Source organism: Rhipicephalus sanguineus, chromosome 2 (assembly GCF_013339695.2).
Source record: "Rhipicephalus sanguineus isolate Rsan-2018 chromosome 2, BIME_Rsan_1.4, whole genome shotgun sequence".
Classification (NCBI taxonomy): domain Eukaryota; kingdom Metazoa; phylum Arthropoda; class Arachnida; order Ixodida; family Ixodidae; genus Rhipicephalus; species Rhipicephalus sanguineus.
This window is the reverse complement of record NC_051177.1, coordinates 92,192,754-92,216,733: the sequence shown is the minus strand read 5'-3', so window position 1 is coordinate 92,216,733 and position 23,980 is coordinate 92,192,754. Positions and strand designations below refer to the sequence as shown.

The following is a 23,980-nucleotide window of genomic DNA, read 5'->3' as shown; positions in this document are numbered from 1 at the left end:
GGCGTATAAATCAAGATGCATAACGTGCCTGCCATTTCGTTCTTGTTTTGTTCATTGTGAAATGAAAGGACAAAAGGAGACAGCGGCAACGGCATTCATACTATCGACGTTCTTTCTCATTGCGTTGAGCTTTCATCAGCACGGTACCACTACAGCTGCACACGCGTATAACAAATATCATATGCAGATTGATTGATTGATTGATTGATTGATTGATTGATTGATTGATTCAAACACACTCAAAAACAACGAGTTACGATGAGTGGAAGAGAAAAAAAAAGAAGTGTACATGCAGGAACAGCACCCCCCCCCCCTCTTCCTTCGAATTATCAAAATCACCTCAGCTGTCGTCAGAGTCGTCAGCTGTTCTGGAGGCCTGAGAAGAATACGTAGATTAGTTTTTGGGCTCTCTTCTGAGAACATGAGGTGTAATGAAAGCACTACGGAAGTTCAGCTTTTGTACTGCCCCCCTCCCCCTCTCTCTTACATATTGCCTCATCTCAGGCCTGTAAGGTGTTTTTAAGTAAATAAATAAATAAGTATATAAATAAATACTGCACACATGAGTAATGGGCCAGAAAAAGGTTGACATCTTTCTGTTGGCAGCTCCTTGAGTGCCGAGTTCAGAGTGTTAGTTTTCACTTCAAAACTTAGCGACTAACTGACTCACTCACTCACTCACTCACTCACTCACTCACTCACTCACTCACTCACTCACTCACTCACTCACTCACTCACTCACTCACTCACTCACTCACTCACTCACTCACTCACTCACTCACTCACTCACTCACTCACTCACTCACTCACTCACTCACTCACTCACTCACTCACTCACTCACTCACTCACTCACTCACTCACTCACTCACTCACTCACTCACTCACTCACTCACTCACTCACTCACTCACCTCATTTATTCATATTTTCCTTTTGCTTAGACAAGCGCGCATCCTCTGCCGTTCTCTGTTTTTATATGCTCAATTTCTTCCTTTTTCCTCGGAAGCGCTGGACATGCATCAAACACTACGTTTTTTCTAAGTCTTCTGCTCTTCTCCTTTTATTTTTTGTCTTTTTTTTTTGAAGGTGCAGCGCAGCCAGAGAAGGGAACACGCTGCAATGCCACTGATTCAGGTTGAGATACTAGCTGCAGCGCCCCAGGCTGTAACGCGTTCTAACAAAAACACAAAAGCGACGACGTGGCAAAATGCGAGCCAAGGACAACTACTCGAGTGTAGCTTTGCATCGCAACAACCACAATATTCACGCACAGAAGCCGTTGCTGTGCCGCGACTCGCTCTGAGGAAATTTCATCAGGACACCGTATTACAGTCTCTTATCTGCGTAGTCGTTTCCGGGGTATGATCACATTGTTAACGTTGGTTTCGACCTTCCACGCTTTTCAAAGTGCTGCTACAGATTTGTCAGGGTAAAATTCTGCAGAGAACGATAACCTAAATGTAAACTGAGCGCGATCGGAAGTGCATTCGATTCCCTTTCTTTTGCTTACTTACGCGCACTTGCTTACTGCAAATATATTGAGCACACCGTATATGCAGTGTTCAGTTTATATGTAGGACATAAACATTAGTCTCACTTGCCTACCCGTGATTAATTACGCACGCACAAGAACAAACACATATGCATTCGCAAGAGCACAGACATGAGAAGGTCGTCTGTGCACCATAGTCCTTGAGCGTCCGCTCAAGCGAACAGAACCGGAAAGAGAGAAGAGAGAAAGTGTTGGCTCAGCAACACAAGCGCCGAAGGAAAATGCCCGCACAACAACAATAACAAGGGGAGAGAGAGACGCGCGCTGTCCGAGCTGTAGATCTACGTGCTAATCGACCATGGCGGCGGCCGTGCACCATCCACCACGGTTTACGTCGATCAGGTACGTGGAAGACTTCTCTTGTAGCACTGAGTACCCCTCATCTCCTCGCGTACTTTATGAGGCCGGCGTTTCGACGGAAAACAGAACTGTTACCCACAGCAAGGTTTTGTTAGTCTTCAAGCTTAACGCCTCGTTCTGATGCCCTACGCGTTAGGAGGTCTCTCGATTTCGGAGCAACCCCTCGTCTTGGAGCATGGCTTTATCTCACGGCGTAAATAAACGATACTTTATACTATACCTGATGACAGCGTGCTAGAGATGGAGAGATAAACGGGCTCAAAAAGGGAGCCATGGTGAGCGAGTGCCCGATGTCAAGGCCACAACGTGAGAGTGTGTCTACGTCGCGTTAGTGGAGGTATGAGATCGGCGGCTTCGCAGTTGGCTTAGGAGAGCGGCTGTACGCTGGGCCAAGAAACGAATGCGCGATTCTTGAAGAGGAAGTGCATTGGCTAACAAAGTACAGGTGGGTGTCATTAGCGAGTCTTTGTCAACATAGTGAAGGCGCTAAGCACACGAGACGCGACATCTAGATTGCGATAAATAACAGGAGGACGTGAAGCGACAACGAGACGGTACGTACCCTTTCTTGTAAACGTGGCATATAACATGCGACAAGGGTGTGGCTTTTTTCTAATCTTAAAATTACATCTCTATGAACTGTGAGAATTGTTCTCAACTGAGTCGTGCCCAAATCGAGATTCGTTATAGCATCGACATTAGCGTGTGCAAAGTAATCTTCGCTTTTTTCTTCCCTATTATACGAGCCTTTAAATGCGACCCCGAATGTTTGACAGAATTCCAAAAACCTGGTTACCTAGGTAGAGATTGCCCTTTCGGGCCTATCCAGCTGCTCCAATGGCAACAGAGTACCAGCGGTATCAGAATCGCCAAGCTTCTCATTCACTACAATTTCTCTATGCAAAAAGAAAAAAAAACTTCGTGGTGTGAAAATCATGATTTGATTGGAGGCACGCCGAAGACTACAGACTAACTCTGGGCATCCGAGATTTGTTTAACGAGTATGTAAATCTAACTACTCCAGTGTTGCGGCATCTTGCACAAATCGGACTCCAGCCTCCACGGCAGGGACCGCACCAGCAACTTTGCAGTTTGTTGAACTTTGCAATGGATTCTCTCCAGGGGCAGCAAATAGTGTACCATTTCTTTTGTTTCTATTTTTTTAACAGCGTACGCCATAGCAGAGGCATTGTGAAATACGTTTCATGTCACTTCCCCATTGTTTGTGGCGGTTCGAAAACCTTATTTCGTCGTATTTCATTGCATGTATTGCGGCATGTTGTTAAACGCGAATGTGTGCCCGCCAACGTCCCCTTTTTTTGTTAGCAAACGAACAGAGAAAGAGATACATAGAGAAAGGGGCAAGTCATGGAAACTCTGCCTATTCGGCTGTTCTGTATATTTGCGTGTCAAGGTTAAGAGAGACCGAAAGCCATGTTTTACAAGCGAAAGCTGTTATGAGATCATTTCACCGGCCGTTTTTGGCGTCGTAGTTGTCCGCCGCCACCGCCGGTGTCCGTAACCAGTATCGCTCGAAATAAGGAAAAAAAAAAACGAAATAAGAAAAAAATTCCAGGATGGAATGAGGTTGGAACCTGCGCCCTCTGCGTGGGAGCCCAGTATTCAACCTCTGAGCCATGCCGGTGCTTGAAACTGCTTTGCAAAAAGGTCCTATACAGGCTTCATGTCGGGAAGGAACCACATTAGCCTATGCAATATAGCGTGGTAGAAGAGTAAAATAAGCACCAAGCGTCGCACAACGCGAATTCTGTAACCAGGCGTCACACAATGCGAATTGCGCAACGAGTTGGTTGTTGAATGCTTCCAATCCATTACAAAGGACTCTGCCATAATTCTTCATCGTCATCAGGCACAGCATCAACAGTGCGCATAATGCCTTACATGCGTTTAGCAGGTACCAACGCTCTCCGTAGAATGACGAAAAATGGCACAGTGCCTGCTGCCCTACTTCTCAAAAATTACAATGATTTATAGCGTAGTGGGTTCCTTGCAAGTGCACTTGTATTGGTTGCCAAGGAAGCCCATAAGCGCATGATCCACTTCCTCGGGGTCTCAGTAAAATCACAATGATTTATAGCGTAGTGGGTTCCTCGCAAGTGCACTTGTATTGGTTGCCAAGGAAGCCTATAAGCGCATGATCCATTTCCTCGGGGTCTCAGTAAAGTTATTCGCCCCCCCTCCGTCTCTCTCCCACGTCAACGGATATTATACAGCATGACGGGAGAGGGAAATAGCGACCGGGCGTCACCCAATGCAAATTTCATAACTGGTGGCCCGTTTAAAGATTCCAACCCATTACAAAGGGCTGAGCCATAATTCTTCGTCGTCATCAGTCGTCGCGTCAACAAAGTGCACATAATGCCTTACAGACGTGTAGCTGGTGCCTCGCTTCTCCGCAGAATGACGAATAATGGCTTAGTAGATGCTTCCCAAATTCACAAAAATTGTGATTTATGGCGTAGTGGGTACCTTTCTAGTGTACTTGTATTGTAGCCCCAAGAGAGCTTAACGGGCTCTAGAAACGCCGCTTGCCCAAACATTTTTTTTTTCTTTACTATAAATTATCTTTTTCGCATATTCATTTTAACTTATTTTTTCACAAAGTCTACTGCCGCACGCTTCGTGGCCGATCCCCCGAAGTGGGTTGGGCTATTCCCCCAAGGAACCAACCAACCAACCAAAATCTTCCAACTATCGCTGTGACTGTGCTGCGGGTTCAGCGCAGGCCTGGCGTTTTTTTTCGAAGGGCGCGAGAAAGCTCGCACACTGATGATTAAACGTCACCCGAGAGCACGAACTGCTCTCACTTGACAGTTCGGACACATCGAGCTCCGTCCGACGTTGCGAGAGTTTTCAATACAGGCTGACATATTAGGCTCAGGTCGCAAGTACACGCAGTGTCTCACAGGTACGTATATATGCCATACCTTGGGCAGTTTTTTCTTAGCCTTTTGTACTCCAACGTCCGCATATGTGGACAAAATGTATTAGCCAAGTGTGTTTAAGCTATCCAATGCATTGCCTTAAAAATCGATTTGAAATGTTGTCATTACTTCATTAATTCATAAAACCGTCTTCATATGACAATTCCTATGAAGAGACAGCGGTAAGTGCGCACAGCACAATCGTGTTCTCCTCAAGTCGCCCATCGAGGACTACGCTTACATTTTGTTTTATAATTTCGCCTTAAATGTCTAAAAGTGTTTGAATTATTTTGCTTTATTTAGAAAATGAAGGGTTTAACTGACTTGTATTTAAATTTTGTTGCACTGAAAGCGACCAAAGTGTTGTAAGTTGAGTTGTCGCTGCGGCGTCCGCGTTTGTGGACGCCAGGCATAGCGAGTACATGTGCGAAGTCAATAGAACGCCGCATGGTAGTAGGACCCGCTTCGATGCCGTGCGGCTCTGCTAAAAAACAAAACAAAACATGGTTGATCTCTCCGTCATAGGAATCAGTATAACACGAAAGTAAAAAGGGTTCATTGGGGTCAAACAGCGCAGACAACGGGACGAAGAACATGCAGCACACAGCGCTGACTATCAACTCTGTGTCCTGGGTGTCCTTCGTCCCGTTGTCTGCGCTGTTTGGCCGCAATGTTCATGAGACAACTAGCCCACCTCAGAACCCTTGTGTAAAACGTGCCCTTACAGAAGTAGTTGAATGTTTACTGTACATTGATATACGAGAGCTTGCACAATGTCTGTTGGTGTTTGGCAGCTATAGCACCGTTTAACGTGGATTCACCCACGCTGATGCTTGGTGGTACATCTCCATCACAACAACTAACGCCCATGATCAATGACTAAACAAACCATCGTGGTAGTTGTAGTAGCTAACGGTGAGAGCGTAATAAAAAAAATCACAGCATATCCACGGAGTGAATGATGATGAGTGGGCGAAGCTGCGGAGGTTCATCGGTAAACCATGAATCTTCCGTGAATTCTGCCCAGTACATCATCACCGACGTGAGATCGGGCGCGTTTATACTAAAGGTTCGATGAGTTATGACGACTTGCAGCTCACTTTAATTTTACATGTACGCTGTGAATTTTCATTGTTTAGAAAACCATTGCTTTAGAAAAATCTGGCGTCTTTCGTTAAGCAGCTGGCGTCTCTTCGTTTTGCTTTAGAAACATCTGGCGTTCTTTCGTTCTGCTTTTACAAAACATCTGGCGTCTTTCGTTGGTTTATTTCATCAATCAACGGCGTTTTGAACAAAATTTTTATTGTTTAATCACGCACAGGAGAAATCTCACCAGGCACTGCCTTGGAGGTAAACAATGGCTACGAATGGGAATGAGAGACAGAAGAAGTCGGCTTTTAGCTAACACTTACACTTCTACTTCTACTAACGTTTCCTACTGGAACATGCCAATGGCTGCTAATGGGGAATGAGAGACAGAAGAATTCGGCTTTTAGTTAACGCGCACGCTGCGAATTTTTTATTGTTCAACAACGCACAGGAAAAATCTCCCACCGGCACCACCTTGGAGGTCAAAGCGTAAGACTTGTTACGGACTACGACTACTACTACTAGTACTACTACGACGACGACGACTACGAGGGACGAACGGGTGCCGCCTTAAGGAGCTTCGCCCCTAAAAGTGGTGTGACAGCGAAGAGCGTTGCTGACTGGAAGCATAACTTGGACTAAAGTTGCCATGGTAAAGAGCTATTGAACACCACGGCTCGAATAGAGGGAAACACAATGCGCGTCGTATCTTCCCGGTAGCCCGGCCGCGATTTTTCTCGGGGCGAGCGTAAGCGCGGAAGGCAGTGTTACAGCCAGGCGATGCAGGCGCGCGTCGCAGAGCTATTTTTGGTACCGATGGATGCTATGTGCGAGGCCGACGCTTGGGCTAAGGTCGCCACCTCGCGGTGTGTTAAGGCATTAACAAAAGTGCACTTCTCCTTTTGGAAACGTGTCGAATGTGACGGACGCGTAGCAACGACGCGTTGCAGGAGCTAATCGCGGAGACCACAGTCAAGATAGATTACTTCACGTTACCGCTCTGAGAGGCCGACACCACCCCGCCGACCTAGAGCACTGTGAGAGGAAAATGTGTGATATAAAAGGTGCATTCTTGAAGCGTCCCCGGCATCTGCTGTCGCCATGGAGGCTGCGTGACGTAATGCTCCCTCCTTTCTTCTAGAAGAAAGGAGGGAGCATTACGTCACGCAACCATCCTTGTCAAGCCAACCTGTTTCGAAGCCAGTTACATTGGCACAACACGTGACCTTTTGCGTCAAGATCACGTAAGAAATGAGATTTGCCGAGACTGAGAGGTATGGCGCCCGGTAGCTTTTGATTGAAGCGTGCTTCTACGGTGCAGAACGGAAGGCTCACGGAGGAGGTTCAAAAACAGAACGCCACCGGTAGTACTAAACCTTATCGCCGGCTCTGACGTTTTGATCACGTGTGGGGCCGACACGGCGGGTTTCAATCACATGACGTAATGCTTCCTCCTTTCTTTTTCTTTCCTCCGTGGTTTTCGCGGACCGAGAGATCGTGGATTCGACTCCCGTTGACGGAACTTTTATTTTGTAATCTGTTCGTGTGCATTTTTTCGACTTTTTCGACGTCATTTCCATGACGGAAATACGCCACTGAAGTCTTTGTGGACCCCAGCATAAAACACTTTTGTGTTAACTATTATCCCTAATATGGCTAAATACGCCTTTTAGAAGTTGTGTCCACAATTCATTTCCTTTATTCGCGATGCTGGCTAAGTGATGCAGACATGCATGCCATAATTTTCGAGTTATCTAGCGAAAGCGAATGTTCTGATTTGGAGAGCTCCGATGATAAACGCGTTGAAGCAGGGCTATCGGCAAAATATGCCTCTTGAACGACGCTGATTATGAAAGCGCTCAATTTTAACGTAACGACCAACGCATTTTACAAAGGTGATCGATGAACACGCTGAAGCAGAGCTGTGGGCAAATAAATGCGCCTTGAATGGGAATGACGGTGATGATGAAAGCGTTGAACATGACGACGAACGAGTTGGTGATGGCAATAATGAATGATGATCAACGTGCTGAAGCAGAACCGTTAACAAGCACAGCCTCCATGAGTGATCATGATGACGATTGTACTGATGATGAATGCATTGAACTGATAACGAAGACGTCGATTATGATAAGTGATGAGGGTGATAATGATTAATGCGTTGAAGCAGGACCTCGAGCAAGCAAACTGCGTTGACAGGTTGGTTGTTCCTCAGTAACGTAGCCTGGCGCAATCCTCCGCGGGGGATCGGCCATGAAACGAGTGGTTCTTGTTTTAGAAATGAAACTTTATATTCTAAACTTTTATATTCTAAAGATATTTACAAATATTTTTTTTATTGATATGATATATAAGGAGATGTTGGCGCACAATTATGGCGCCGGCTACTCCTTAGCCCTTGAGTGAAACTTGAACACATATCTTAAAGTAAAACATACAAGGCAGTTCATGTAAAATAGAACACTCGGGCACACATGTGCAAAAACACACTTATAGGCACATATCACAACAAAATGATAAAGAAATGTTCCAAAGACAGCGAATGAAGTCTCTGATAATGTCCGTCGTTAATATTTGGTCCGACCAGCACAAAACAGCAGAGCACACGTCTGGTCTTTAAGAAGATATATTCGCTCGTGAATACATAACAGTCGATACGTTATTCACTTCAGCACACACATATGATGGGTGTCATATGAGAGTGCGCATAATAAGTACGACATGTGTTATACAAATGAAAGTTCGGTATGTCTTAGTACTTGTCAGCAATGCCGCTGTCTTGTAAGAAACGTGTTAACGCTTTTAAAGCTTGCGTCTGTAAAACTCTAGTTGGCCACGGGCCCAGAAGTTTCCTCAAGCTAAACGGTCTGCGGTCTAATGCCAACAGTTCCGATTTAAGACGGCGTCGCGGCGTGTCATGATGTGGACAGTCTATGAGAAGGTGACATACGTCTTCATCTATAAATCCACATTCGCATTCGGGAGTTTCAGCTCTACCAATTCTGTGCAAAAAATGTTTTGTGTATGCGGTGCCTAGCCTCAATCGGTGAATAAGAGTTTCCATACTTCTATCTAATGCTATCGTAATTTTGAATTCAATGAATGGATCGATGTGATATAAATCACAGCTATTTGTACTTTGGTCAAACCAAGCAGTTTTGCTCATTCTGAAAGTTGTAGCCTTTATAAGACCACGCAATTCATTTTTCGAAATTGATAAAGAAATAGTAACATCTTTACGATGTGCTTGTCGTGCCGCTTCATCGGCAGCTGTGTTTCCAGGAATGTTGCAATGGCCAGGTATCCATTGGAATTTGATTTCATGTTGTGCCTTGCTTGCTTTGGTGAGCTCTTTCAGCGTTTCGTATGTCATGCTATCACTAATTACTGCCGTGTTTGTACTCGAGAGTGATCTTAATGCGGCCTGTGAGTCGCTGAAAAGTACCCATTTTCTCGCGTCTGCTGCCGAGTTTATAAACTTTATAGCATACAGAATAGCGAAAAGCTCTGTTGTAGTAGATGACGTCGTACGACATAATTTAAATGATTCCTGAATATTGAGCTGTGGTATGATAAATGCCGATGTTGAAGACGTTGTGATACTTGAGCCATCTGTGTAAACCTGTATGTACCCTGGATACCGCATGTGTATCTGATAAAGAGCTAGTTGTTGAGCAGCTTGGATGAACATGTCTCTCTTTCTGATAATGCCATCTACTGAGAATTCAATGCTTGGTATTGCAAGTAGCCATGGAGGACAGTCCATTTCAGAGCTCCAAATTTCATTTCTTGGTAATATATGTACATTACTCTGTATTTCTGCATGAGCATTGCTTTTGTCCATTCGAAAAAATCTCCAGTGCCAATGGGTGATCCTTGTGTTGCGTCTGTAAGCGAAAAAAATGGCGGCATGTTTCGATTGTTCTCATGACTGGAAAGGGTGCTTGTCGAGTCTCAGCTATGACAAGGCTGCTGGAAGTCGCTCGTGGAACACCTAGGCAGACGCGCAGTCCCCTAGCTAATAGTCTTTGAAGTCGCTCCTCTGAAGTGCGGGAAAGGCCGTGTAAGACTGCTGCAGAATATGCAACTTTTTGTCGTATTAACGCATTGTGAACAGCGAGCATGGATGATACAGATCCGCCCCATGATGTCCCAGCAATTCTGCGGAGTATATTCACTAGCATATTCACCTCGTTTTCGAGTTTCTTTATGTGAGGTGCCCATGATAGCTGCCTATCAAGTATTACTCCGAGAAACCGATGCTGTGTCACAGTCATGAGTGGTTCGCCTTCTAAATTGAGATTGAAGTTTTTTAACTTCTTACGGGTGAAGGGCAATACAGCTGTCTTTGCGTGCGACAGAAGCATTCCTCTTTCTTTTAAAAAGTTGTTAATAATATTTATGCCGTCTTGCAATGCAATCTGAATTAACCGTACGTCCGTGCCAGATGCCCAAATGCACACATCATCTGCATATAAAGAGTATTTCAACCTAGAAGGCAGTCTTTTAGCTAAATCAGCCATAACACAGTTGAAAAGAAAAGGGCTGAGTACGCTTCCCTGTGGCACTCCCTGTCTGACATCGTGTTCTGCACTCTTTCCTTCGCTCGTCTGAATGAATATTTTGCGACCTGATAAAAATTTAGATATCCACCGCAAAGACCTGCCGGACAGTCCGAGTTCCAACATACTCAGCAGAACATGAGTGTGACTGATTGTGTCAAATGCCCTTTTGATGTCTAAGAACACTGCGACCGTCAAACTACCACAGGCGTGTTCATGCTCCACATACGTTACTATGTCCAGTATTGCATCCATTGTGCATCTCTGTTTCCTAAAACCTGTTAAGTAGTTGGAGAATACACCGGTTCTGTTGCACCACCACTGAAGTCTTGCATCAATCATTTTTTTCCATTACTTTACATAAACAACTTGTCAGACTAATTGGGCGGAAGGATTCAAGGCTCAAGGGCGTCTTAGCCGGTTTTAAGATCGGAATGATGCGAGCAAACTTCCAAGACTTGGGTACAATTTCTTGCATCCATAGATTATTGTAAAATATCTAAGAGAATGGTTGTGCCTGTCGGCCCAAGATGGTTTACAATATAACTCATTGATATAATCAAGGAAGAAGGAAATCCCATACGCCATCGCAAACGTTCCTGTGGCTAAAACCCAGCACGGCAGCACCAAAGGAAACAACCGTCGGAAGTTACAACTTTAAAGGGGTCATGAAGCACCCCTTGGGCTTGTTGAAAAAACACAACCTGCGGAAAGCTGACATGGCTATGAACTGCTCTGCAAAATATTACAGTCGTGCGCGCCGCGTGAAGGCCACAAGCGGAGCGCGAAGTTGCCGTTTCCTCAGGCGCCCTCTTTTCAAACAGAGGCCGGTTCTCACTCTCGTCGGTGGGCGGGGCGTCTGCACGTTGACGTCGCGGAGACATAGCATGCTTATTGGCCGATAGCCGGATGAGAAGCGCTTCTTGCCACGGGGTGTCGCCACTTGCCCGCGCCGCACTCCTCAGTCTGCTAACTTTACACGGTAGCCGCACTCGCGCGTGCGAATCACAGCGGGAGAGCGATCGCGTTTCATGACGCGCGCTGACGTAACTTCTTACCCCCGTGCCATCCCTCCCTGTCTAGCTTCCAGTGCGCTCGTCGGCACGAGAAAAGAGAGAACGCGCTGAGAGCGTGCGCCAAACCCCCGATTCGAGAAATTTTTGCGGCAATCGATTCGGGAGGCAGTAAACTCCGATATTAAGGTCATTAGATCATTACTTGGAAAAGTGGTTCATGACCCCTTTAAGCCCATCATTCGGAGGGGGTTCTTCTAATAATCTTTTCTTTTGATTTCTAAGCCTTCTGTATGTTAAAAGGAATTATGCAGATATTCACTCTGCCCGTCCCAACGTGGGAGGAGCCCACTGCGCTCTAGTCGAGTGTCTCAGGACTCTTAATAAAGTTCGACCAACCAACCAACCAGACCAGACCTGCGGAGGTAAAAGTTCAGTGGAGGGACTCGCCATTGTAGTCTGCTAATTGATATTTCCGCCCTCCTGCTGGAGCACCATCGATTTTTTCAAGGATAAATAAGATGAGGAAACTTGGATGCTGACAAAGGAGATCTAGCGAAGTTATCCGACGTGGCAAACTTTTCGAATCGCGCCGCAGAGACATACGCCAACGTCCGCAATGCAGAAATTATTAGACCATCGTGTAATGCTACCGCAAGTGCATCCGCATATCATCGAGGGTCAAACCTTTGTGATCTGGTACCCACACTAAGCGAATGAGACGTAAGTGTCTTGGGATCAGGGAATAAAATAGTTCTTAGGTATATGAGAAATTAGGTCCCATGCACGACGACGACGGGTGACGGACCTAATGCAACTACCAGTGGTCCCAGCGTCCATATATGTGGACACTTATTTTCTTACAGATATAAAGCAAACTTTTCATCGTTTTGGGGTTATTCCTTCTTTCCTGCGCATTCTTACTGCATATATACAAAAATAATATTATACTTGCACAAATTCATGACCCGTTCGTTAACGGTCATCGTGAAAGAAATCTCATTTCATACTGACGCTGGTAATATATACCTACGATGCGGCTCGAAGACGATGTTAACTGCATGCTCGGTTTGTGCTCAGCGGCGCATGTATTCCAGGGGAGTGTACTGCTACTGGTGTAGCATGCGAAGTGTGTCAAAAAGCAGAGGTGGGAGAAGAAGCAAGATGCTCGGTCTGAATTGTTTCAAGACGCAGATGTAGCAAGATAAGAGTTGATTAGGAACAACGGATGAAGCCGCGCTCAGGAACAGAAAACGAAGACACGGGCTCTGTTCGCTGCAATTTTCAAGCAGTGCCGAAAAATTATTCCGCTGCAATAAGCGAAACAGCGACACGCACTCATATGCCATTGCACGCACGCATCAAATCTACCATAATTCTAACAGAGGCTCCACTGAAGAGCGCAAGCACGCAAGGCGTTCATTGTGGGAGTACATGCGAGCTTCGTAGACCTTTCCTTTACAGCGGTGCCGCATGTTTTCCAGCGAAGCTGTACACCTCTCGTTAGTCTGAAAATTTTGGTGGCGTCACAGAACTTGGGCAAATCCTACTACTCACCACAGACGCTCGCGGGCTCCTCTGGTAGCAGATGCGCACACTCCTTGTGTTTTCACCTAGGACGCTGAGGAAGGGTATTCGGAGAGAGAGAGAGAGAGAAATCTTTTATTTTCGAAACCCAAGTCCGGGTCTGAGCTCTAGGGTGAGGCTGTACTGACCTCCCCTAAGATGGTTAGTATGTGGTTAAGGTGAGTTGCCCACGAGGAGGTGGTTTCGCCCAGATTCGCAACCCAGGCATCCCTTGTAAGTACGTTAGAGCAGAGTGAATGACGCTGTGGCGTGTTGGCAGTGCCAGTATGTGTGGGTAGAGTCGGTATGGAACCGCACACTTGGCAATGAGGTGTATTCGGGGCTTGTTGTATTTTATGCAGTGTGAAGTCATTCGGTAGAGAGTATGTTTGTGCTTGCCTCAAGAGCGCGGTTTCTTTCCTCGGAAAAGCCTCGGGCGGTCTAGGGAGCTCTCTTCGGGCTATTCGGAGGGATTTCAGGCGGGCCCTTCGTTGCTTATGGCGTTCTGCGTGGTCCACTGTCGGCAGATAAATGTCAGGCCAACCCTGGGAGGTATGGGAACACCAGGGTGTTGAGGCCTCAGCGTGGGTTCGGGAGTTGCCCAAGGAAGAAGAGTGACCTGGCGTCCATTCCAGGTGGACTAATATACCGGGATTGTGATGTCCATAAGTAGTGAGCTCAGCCAGTACGTTTGGAGGGAGTTGGTTCTGGAGGAAGGCCCGTAGGGCTGCCTGTGAGTCTGTCCTGACCGTAATTTCTTGAGAGGCGTGCTCATGCTGTGTGATGGCTGGTATCCGGAGAGGTGGACAGACGAGTCGATGAACGCAGCGCAGCGAAGGAAAGAGCGAAACAGACAAAACGCGTATAACTGCGCTAGCGTTCGCTGTAGACTCGTGCACAACTGCAACGCCACAACTAAATTTCGACCTCTGGGTGGCTTAGGGGCCCTTAAACAATTGAAGGCAAACGGCACTTTATTGCAATGAGGCATACAGCATAGAGCAATAAAGAAAACCCCAAAACAAGAATGAAAACCGCATGATGGATGATAAGGCGCCTGTGAACAATGGAAACACCCTCCCAAGCTTTCCCGATAAAGATTAGGTTGCAGCTGTTTTCAACTACGCACGAGGTCTTCGTGTGAAGAGGCACCTTTGCTTAGTTATAGGTGTACGTCAAAGAATCCCAGGCTGTCGAAATTTCCGGAGCCCGTCACTACGGCGTCCATCATAATGATGTCGTGGTTTTGGGACGTAATGCCCCAACAATTATTATACATCTTTATGCTTAAAGATGGAAGGAATAGAAACGTAGAAGTGGAAATTAAAGGGAAGGAAACGGAAGGAATAGGAAAGAACTTATGAAAAATAGCGAAAAAAAGGCAAAGAGCCGAAGATTAGCAGAACACGAGCAGCTCATGCCAAACTCCTAATTGAATGACGTCATTCGTAGCAGTTTTACACATATACTGTTGAGGAGGTCGAATTAAACTTGACAAACGCAATACTTTGTTTTTCAGTACCATGAAGAATGAAGAGGCGAGTGCTCCAACCAATGGGTCTTACTTTCTTGAGGACGGCATCATTAGTTCTATGGAAGAAATGGAAAAGATGAAGCAAGACGCCAAGCTGCAACTGCGGGAACTCCTTGCAGGTGAATCCTTATATGCGCTTTTCGTACATGATGGCAAACGGGTGTCTAGGAGATTGCTTTTTGACGGCAAGTTTCCGGCGTTGAAAAGTGTAAAGTCTGGAGTACACATTGTCTTTTTCGCTTGGACAACAGCGAGAGGTACGTGATCGCGTATCAAGTCAAGTGTCCTCCAAGATCTTGCGACACAGCGCACCGCTATCCCTGAGGTCACGTAATATTCCCGCCGTGATGTCAGTGCGTCCCCAAGCGTCTGATAGGTTCGCAGTGCCCATGCATAACTACCTGTTCTGTTGCACCACCGGGAGCCGTCTACGTGCCGTACCTCTATACCGCAGTATACCTAAGCATATATTTCCCTGCCTTTTAACGCATAGTGTCAAGTGCGGTAATATTGCATCGATGACACGGGAAACTTTTTGTTGTGGTTAGGGCTCCTTATGTCCCAAGCACGCCCCATGAGAACTTGAAATGCTAGATAAAGTTTAACACACTGTCGTCTCTTCCAAACAGCACTAGCGCAAGGTATAACTGAACTAAATAACGACTTATTAAGCGAAGCTTCTATGAGATACAGTTCACGACAAATCCGGCGTTGGCAAGTGTACAGAAAGGCGGATGTACGCATACAGACCCTCGAAGGTGCACCGGTCGCATGCGTATTTGTGTACGCCGTTTTTCAATAGCTGATACTCCCTCGAACGTGAACTTGTCGACCATCAGCCGTTTCTGATAAGTAAATCTGATCTTTTGTCGAGGTCGCTTATCATTCCACGTTGTTCACATTTCATTGTTGTCTTTCATTGTTGCACGCTTGACCGTCGTTGTTGCCTGTCGCAACATAAGTGTTCCGCTGCAAAACACGCAACTGAAGGTCCGATTCCCGGCATGGAGGAAGGAAGAAGTTAGGAGGGAGCATTGCGCAAAGCGATAGAAAGAAAGAAAGAAAGAAAGAAAGAAAGAAAGAAAGAAAGAAAGAAAGAAAGAAAGAAAGAAAGAAAGAAAGAAAGAAAGAAAGAAAGAAAGAAAGAAAGAAAGAAAGAAAGAAAGAAAGAAAGAAAGAAAGAAAGAAAGAAAGAAAGAAAATACTAGGTAAGGCACGCACACGACAAGCTTCGCTTGCCCACCTTTTCCCTATAGAGAAAGGGCTCGTAATTTTCTATTTAAACGAAACATGCAAGAGTAAAAACAGGATGAATTGACTGTAACTGGCCCAATTATTCGTTCTGATGTATGACTCAGACATCTGAGTAGGAGAACCATTTGCGACATTGAATTTTAAAGCTTTGTAAGCCTAAGGAGTAGGAAAAAGATGTTGTGGGTCATAGCCTTGCAAGATATGCAGGCCATTGTCCCCGCCCGGTTGCCTCCTTTCAGAAATAATGGGAAACAAGCATCCGTTGACAGCGCTGTGTGGGCAGGCGAGCGAGAAGGCGCGCGCAGCCAGGCGGAACAAATCGCACGCCAGTGGCCGACGAGCAGTCGCTAGCACGGCGTCGCGTCGCGCCGCGCCCTCCCTTGTCCATTACACAATGCCCCTACCTTTCATAACATTGGCGATAAAAGCTTCTGCCACCTAGGTATGTATCAGTTAAAAGCGTCAAGAGCTGTCGTCACACCTGCTTTCTGAATGTACAGTGCCCATGTTTAGACTAATGATATACAGGGTGTTTTTCTTTTTTTTAGACAATACAGATTTCTTATAAAAATCATACGACAGTCAGGCTCCTGCCGTTTTCGCACCAGAACTCCCCGTCGAGGCGGAAATACTTTGCCGCAGTTAAAATGACACTATTACGACTAATTAAGAAAAATTCCTTAATTAACTTCTTAATGATCGACTTGAGGGCGGTTGTTTATATTACAAAGGTGTAGTGCGTGTCAATTTATGCCATACCTATTTTTGAGAAATGACAAAAGTTGCACGTAATTCGAGATATTCATAATCGAATTTTAAGGGCGAAATCGAAACTGATCGCGACCGGCGCGCACGAAGCGCGACCGTTCTGCTACGTCAGACCGGAACTACCCCGGTCACATGGGAGTGACGAAATTTGAATGACAGCGGGCCGCGGCCTTTTGTTTCCGTCAAAAGCTGCAAGCCATCTCACTTGTGCCCGCGCATCGCCTTATTTATGCGCGTAGTGTTTGGTGCTTGCCTGTTTCTGTCGAACTAGGCACAAGAAAACCGCAATATCAACCTTTTCTTTGACTGAGAAGCATAAAACTCGGGAGTGGCCAGTGTGGCGTTTCTTCTTGCAGATAGGCAAAATAGTTTTTCGCGCCTCTATATAGTTTAAGAAAGAAAGAAATGGGCTTCACCCATCGCACGCAAACAGCTGTTTACTTGTGTATATCAGAATGCTTGCCGTTTTTCTGACCAGATTCTGCCTTGGCGCGCCTTCACCCAAATTTCATCACTTCCCTGTCACGTGTCATTCCGGTGTTACATCGCACTTTGTGCGCGCCGGGAGCGCTCAGTTTCGATTTCGCCCTTGAAATTCGATTATGAATATGTCGAACTACCTGCAACTTTTGTGATTTCTAAAAAATAGGTATGCCATAAGTTGACTCGCACTACAACTTTGTAATATAAACAAATGCCCACAAGCCAATAATTAAAAAAATCGGCAGATCCCACGCGTTGTGGGAATCGGTTTCATGCGAAGCAGTCAGCGAGTACTTCTATGCTGTATTTTATGGCTTTGAGCCAAGCGTCACGATGTGGATCGATGTTTTTTGTAAGTGTAATAGCTGTGTGCACATCGTGGGCTTACCAGGCACGCCGACAACACTGGCGTTTAAAGGGTAACTTATCATGCGACGTAACGTCAGCCTTCACGTTAGAGTACATACGTCAGTATTATCGAAACTAAGTGCACTTCATGGTGAAATCACGTGAACATCACACGTAACTTTCGTTAATGTATTCATACGGGGTCGAGCAATGCTTCAATACAGCTTGCTGAATCATAGGAATACAAATGTAATGTTTATTAGACTGCTATTAAAGCGGAGTCAACGCTGGAACAAGAGACGTTAATCTGATATGACGCCTGTATCGTAGGAGTACATATGTAGTGTTTATTGCTTTCTTGCAATATTACATAGCCAGCACCACAACCACAATTAACGTTGCACCGACATTACGCCTGCATAAGGTATTTTCCAAACCTGTTTATATACCTGGCATATGGCTCTGTGGTAGAATTCCTGCTGGGATCGTAATTGTTATTCTTTCCATTCGTCGGGTAAACACTGCCGTTGTCGGTTTTTCTTAACGCTTTCGCATTTAAATTACCAATGTCTGTTCTCACCGTTCCTTGGTAGATGTAATCTGTCAATCAGCTGTGGCGCCTACCCGTACACCGCGGCCCTTGGTAAAGGGGTATGTGCCACACGTGTCTGGAGGAAAGAGTTTGACGGCGTACGCGACAGGAGCTTCACGTTATTCATGCCATGACCCGACAATCATAATCTTCAAGTCTTCTTACCCTACCAAGTCAATTTTGGTCTACGCCAAATTAAGGAGGCGATCATGAGAGCACCCAGACGTAGGCGGATAAATAGATGGATACCTAGATAGAAACGCTCAAAGTGCCAAAGGTTCGCTAAGCAATGCTTCGCATTTAAAAGTTAATTAACGAATTTTTGGTAATTAATTGCGTCAGTGTCATTTTAGTTGCAGGAAAGTATTTCGGCCTCGACATAAAGTTCATGTGCCACAACGACAGGAGCCTGAATGTCATAGAGTTCTTATAAAAAAATCTGTATTGTACAAAAAACACCCTGAATATTTCTAACTTGCTAATATTACTACTCTTAACTAGTGCTTCCACATGTTTACATTAAAAATGTAAATACTCAAAATGTTTTTCGCTGTGCTGCATGGTATTGCATTTTCGAGCAAATTCTATAGTGCAGTGAAAATAAGTGTAAGCACGTGCAAGATCTTCTTAGACACTATGTATCTTTTTATGTACTCATAATTATTATACATATATTATTCATTGGATCCGCAACGAGTCTTCGGCTAATGGTCGAAAATGTTTTCTGTAATTGTGTATGCTCTATGTCTTCAATATGAAGCATTTCCACCGCGATATCGTTCTCTCTGGCAGGCGAATAGCTTGAGTGCTTCAAAGAAGCATTAATTGTCATTGTAGGTCTTTTCTGAGTTTTCGAAGCATTTGCCCTCTGGTAAATGAGTAGGTAATACAGAGGCGGATAATTCGTCTGCGGTTTCCAATATCTGTCTGGACATACGTGATAGCAGGGGCCTTCGATTTCTAGAGGAACCCTGAAAATTTTTCAATAATATTAGAAATAATAATTGTTGGGGTTTAACATCAGTAGTAAAGACGGTATAGGAAAAGTTAGATGCGATATAAAATCGCTATAATTGTCCTGTGGCTGCGAAAAACAAGAACAGTTTTCGTTTGTTTATGTTTTTTCACGTGCTTGCTTGAATTTCTATAGGTGAAACCCGGCTCAAGTGCCCGGATAACGATGCCTTTCTCGTGAAGTTTCTGCGAGCTCGAAAATACAACGTCGACAGTGCATTCAAGAACATCAAGAAGTACTTCAAAGTACGAAGAGACCACCCCGAATTATTTGTCGAACTGGATCCGGACTTTAATCTGTTCGACACTGTGTGCCGAAAGCACAAGCTAGTCACACTGTCTCGGGAGAAAGACTCCAAAGGAAGGGCCATTATTTTGTTGAATCTAGGTAAGCATTGTATGCATATATTATTTCCTTTGGGATCTTGATTAGCTGTTCAACCTCAAAGAAAGAACTTACATCAATCAATCATTTATTTAACGTGCCCAGGAACAACCGTGAGGTCTTTGTGCAGGCGCACGCAAAAAAAAATCAATAAAAATAAACAATACAATACAGACAGTCTTCAGAAATAAAAAGAGCAAAAACACGTAGACAAAGAGAAATGAACACAAAAGGGGAGGAGTAAAATAAGACAATATGAGAAATATTGAAGGGGAATAAAAAATTAGATTGCACATGTACAACTATGCGGAAAGACGGAGAAGGGAAGACTTTGTACATTGTGCCATACTATGTCAAAACAGTGCAGAGCTCGGATAAAAACAATGATTGTGGACTATGAAAAACGTCAAGATCAAGAAAATTAATATTATAAAGAGTTTGTAATCTGTGAACGGTAGAGTGTTGGAAGAAGCAGGCGGGTACATGAAACGGTCTGTTCTCTCTGGTTAACTTACGCGGAATTCGAAAATTAACACAATTGAGAAGTACAGGGCAGGATATGAAACCATGGACTAGCTTGTAGAGAAATAAGAGATCAGAACGATTTCGTCGGCAGTGAAGTGATGGCAGTGATAATGACTCAGCAGTATTTGAACGAGATCCAGAGTCATTTTTAGCAAAGCGATAATTATATATGCTGAGGAATTTTTTCTGGACTCGTTCAATGGTGTTACCGCTGGATTGAGCAATGCCATTCCATATCACGGACGCATACTCAAGTTGCGGAAGACATATTGCCGTGTACAATTTGTGTAGGGCCATAATAATAATAATAATAATAATAATAATAATAATAATAATAATAATAATAATAATAATAATAATAATAATAATAATAATAATAATAATAATAATAATAATCAATCAAACGTTTATTTATTTAATGTGCCCAGGAACAACCGTAAGGTCTTTGTACTGGCGCACAAAAAAAAACAAAAAAAAAACAAAAAAACAAAGGAAACATTCATAATAAAATATCAGGGATAAAAAACGTTACAAAATTGCACATATACAACTATGCGTAGGCAGAAAAAAAATATCAACAGTGTACAAGGCTATGTAAGTACAGTGCAAAGCTCGGAGCAGAACAACGACTGGGAGCTGTGAAAAACATCGAGCTCCATAAAGTAAGCATTGTAAAGACGTTGTATCCTGCCAATGGTCGAATGTTCACAGAGGCAGGCGGTTACATGAAAAGGTCTATTCTCTCTGGTCAGCTTACGTGGAATTCGGAAATTAAGACAGTTGAGCAGTACAGGGCAGGATATGATACCATGCACAAGCTTGTAAAGAAATAACAGATCAGCGCGATTTCGTCGGCAGCAAAGTGATGGCAATGATAATAATCCAGCAGCGTTAGTACGAGATCCAGAGTCATTTCTAGCGAAACGATGGTTGTAAATGCTTAGGAATTTTTTCTGGACTCGCTCAATGGCGTTGCTGCTGGAATTAGGAATGCCATTCCAGATCACAGATGCATACTCTAGTTGAGGAAGACATAGCGCGGTGTACAATTTTCGGAAGGGCACAGGAGAACGGAATTCTCTAGACATTCTGCAAACACAGCCTAGGGTGCGAAGACCCCGCAAAGCAACACGCTTAGCGTGAGCAGAAAAGTGTAAGGTGCTATCAAAAAGAACACCTAGATCATTGATCTCACATACCTTACACAACGACACAGAATTGACAGAATATAAAAATGGCACACTAGATGTTTTTCGAGTGAAACTCATTACCTTGGTTTTTGAAATATTTAGGGAGTAATAATAATAATAATAATAATAATAATAATAATAATAATAATAATAATAATAATAATAATAATAATAATAATAATAATAATAATAATAATAATAATAATAATATCCGGGGTTTTACGTCCTAAAACCATGATATGATTGTGAGGCGCACCACCAGATGGTCAAAATTTTTTCTTTAACGTGCACTGACATCACACAGTACACGGGCCTCTAGCATTTCGCCTCCACCAAAACGCGACCGCCGCGGCCGGGATCGAACCCACGACCTTCGGGTCAGCAGCCGATCACGGTAATCGCCATACCACCACGGCGGACAAAAAATAAAGAACCCACAAAAAGCGAACACAGGGTTAAGGTGGTTATAAACGTACACCTAGACTAACTGTAAATTTCGCAAGATAATTTTCACAAAATATACATCGACACAACACTTTGCGCGAGCAGAGATGAAAGGAAGTACGGCTCATATGGATTTTCGGGAAATTCTGTAAAAAAAAAAAAAGGCCAGGTTCAAAAGAAAAATTGAGCTTTCAACAGTCACTAAAGCTTGTCTTCCTCGCTCGAATGCAAAATAATGTCATTCAAGTTATCCAGCGGTCCTCTCACAAAAGCGTTTCTGCGTTTTACACATGATCGAATAAGCGGAACGAGTGTTATCACCAAGCTATAAAAATTGCTGGTAATTTTCTTGTCAGTGCAACTTAATTTTTTGTGTTGTTGAGAGTTGTTTGTAAACGCAACTAGCATTCTTCAAGTATTCGGGCTCTTAACGCTTGCCTCTAACCGTTTAATACACGAGAGCTAATCTTAGCATAACAAAGGCTTTATTTGAAATGTTGAAATGAACTTTATTTCCAACACAAAAAGTTGGGGGTTCCCCAGGCAAAAAAGCTGTTCAAAAACAGCTTGAAGGGACCTGGGGGACCGTACAGGCAGCAGCGAATAAAAAGTGTAACTAATACAACTAGGTATAACTAATACAACTTGATACAAACTTATACAACTAATACAACTTGATAAGATATAATAGCATCGTTACACAGGGAAAAATAAACATAAGAAGATACAACAAAATTCACAGATACAGCGAAATGAATGTTACAGGGAAGTGCACAAGAAATTAAAATGCACCCATATAATTAGGAAAATTGCACATACCGAAAATGCAAACGTTGGAACATATACAAAAATGCAATGCATGAACAATAGTGCAGTGAGAATAAATGAGATGATGCTGTAACGGCTGTACAGTCGTTTAATAGGAAAAGTCTTGCTTGTTTTTTAAATCTATGGGGTGCGAGAGTAAACCACCTCTGCCAGAAAAATAATTCCTTAAAAACTAAATCGTCATTTAATTGAAAGGAGGGAGGAATGGTAAGAGGGGAACGCTTAATTCTTAAAGTAGAAAGCAAAAGTAAAACCTTTTCTTTTTTTCTTTTATCGTGTCCATACTCAAAGTTGGCGTTAAAAAGGCCCCCGTTTTTCCGCTTCCACCTGCCCTGCTTTCAGGAACTTGGAACAGCGGGATCTGTTCACTGGACAATTTTTTCCGTGTCGGCACAGCCCTCGTCGAGCATTTACTTCTCAATGATGAAGTCCAGCTAAACGGTGTCGTGTTTGTCATGGACTTTAAGAACCTCGGCATCTACCATTTGACCCAGTACACGATACCGGTCATCAAAAGGCTATTTAGCCTTATGCAGGCAAGTGAATAGATTACATTCAGTGACTGTGTAAGTGAACCTAATTCAGCACAGAGCTGCGCAAGCGAAGGTAAAACGATGAACTAACCTGCGTACATCAATGAGACCACTGATATTGTCGGTGAACGTAATCGACTTTAGAGCTGTGTACACAAATTCAAACGACGAAAATGTTTACATCGGTGAAAATCTGCTGAAAATCGGTGAAAATGTTTACAACGGTGGAACCATGCAGGAACAGCTGCGCATGTGCAGACCCCGATTTTGTTTCGCGATAAATGTTCTACATATTTTCGGGCAAGTCATTTCGCGTCGTCAGTGACTCACTGACGACGCGAAATGACTTGCCCTGGGAATGATGCAACCTTGACGCTCCAATCGGCCTTGTGCTCGACGTATGGTGGCGCTACGAGCGGCACTTCAGTGACGTTACCCAAAGTATCCGGTTTTGTTATGTTGGGGTCAGGATAGGTGCATTTCAATACATTTTCTCAGACCCTTAATGCGAATACGCTATCCACGTTGCTTTTGCACTTGTGTGCGTAATTTGTTGTCAGGGCTAAGTTCCGTCGAGTCATTCTGGGAACACGATCTGGGAACACTTCTGCGAACACCATCAACATGACTGACATTGAGACCGATTTATTACTACACGTTGTCTAAGGTCCTCCATACGTTTCCTTGGGGCCCCGGCAAAATCATGTAACCATCTTGTGCATGGCTGGACTTTTTTTACCTTCCATCTTCATTCATTCAAATAAATTTATTGAAAGATCTTGCAAGTTTGACTAACATGAATTTCCGCTACATTGAACTGCTGGCTTGCATAGCACGGCCAAAATAAGAAAGCTTTAGTTTCATTACATTTACCTCGAAAGACCATTCGGAATTTATCTTTTTTTTTTATGAACGACATGTTTGTATTCTCGAAACTGCATATATCAGCAGAATAGACGAGAAGAATGTGGCCTTCTTCATGCGTATTTTCGCCAG

General features: G+C 44.1%; 1 protein-coding gene across 1 annotated transcript; it reads left to right on the top strand.

The window, feature by feature from the left end:
- Positions 1 to 1,768: 1,768 nt before the first annotated feature.
- On the top strand, positions 1,769 to 22,999 carry LOC119383378 (alpha-tocopherol transfer protein). The gene is made up of 4 exons (XM_037651479.2): positions 1,769 to 1,893; positions 14,606 to 14,739; positions 19,216 to 19,467; positions 22,794 to 22,999. The coding sequence occupies exons 1-4, from the start codon at positions 1,850 to 1,852 to the stop codon at positions 22,997 to 22,999; spliced, it is 636 nt and encodes a 211-aa protein (XP_037507407.2). The 5' UTR covers positions 1,769 to 1,849.
- Positions 23,000 to 23,980: the final 981 nt, after the last annotated feature.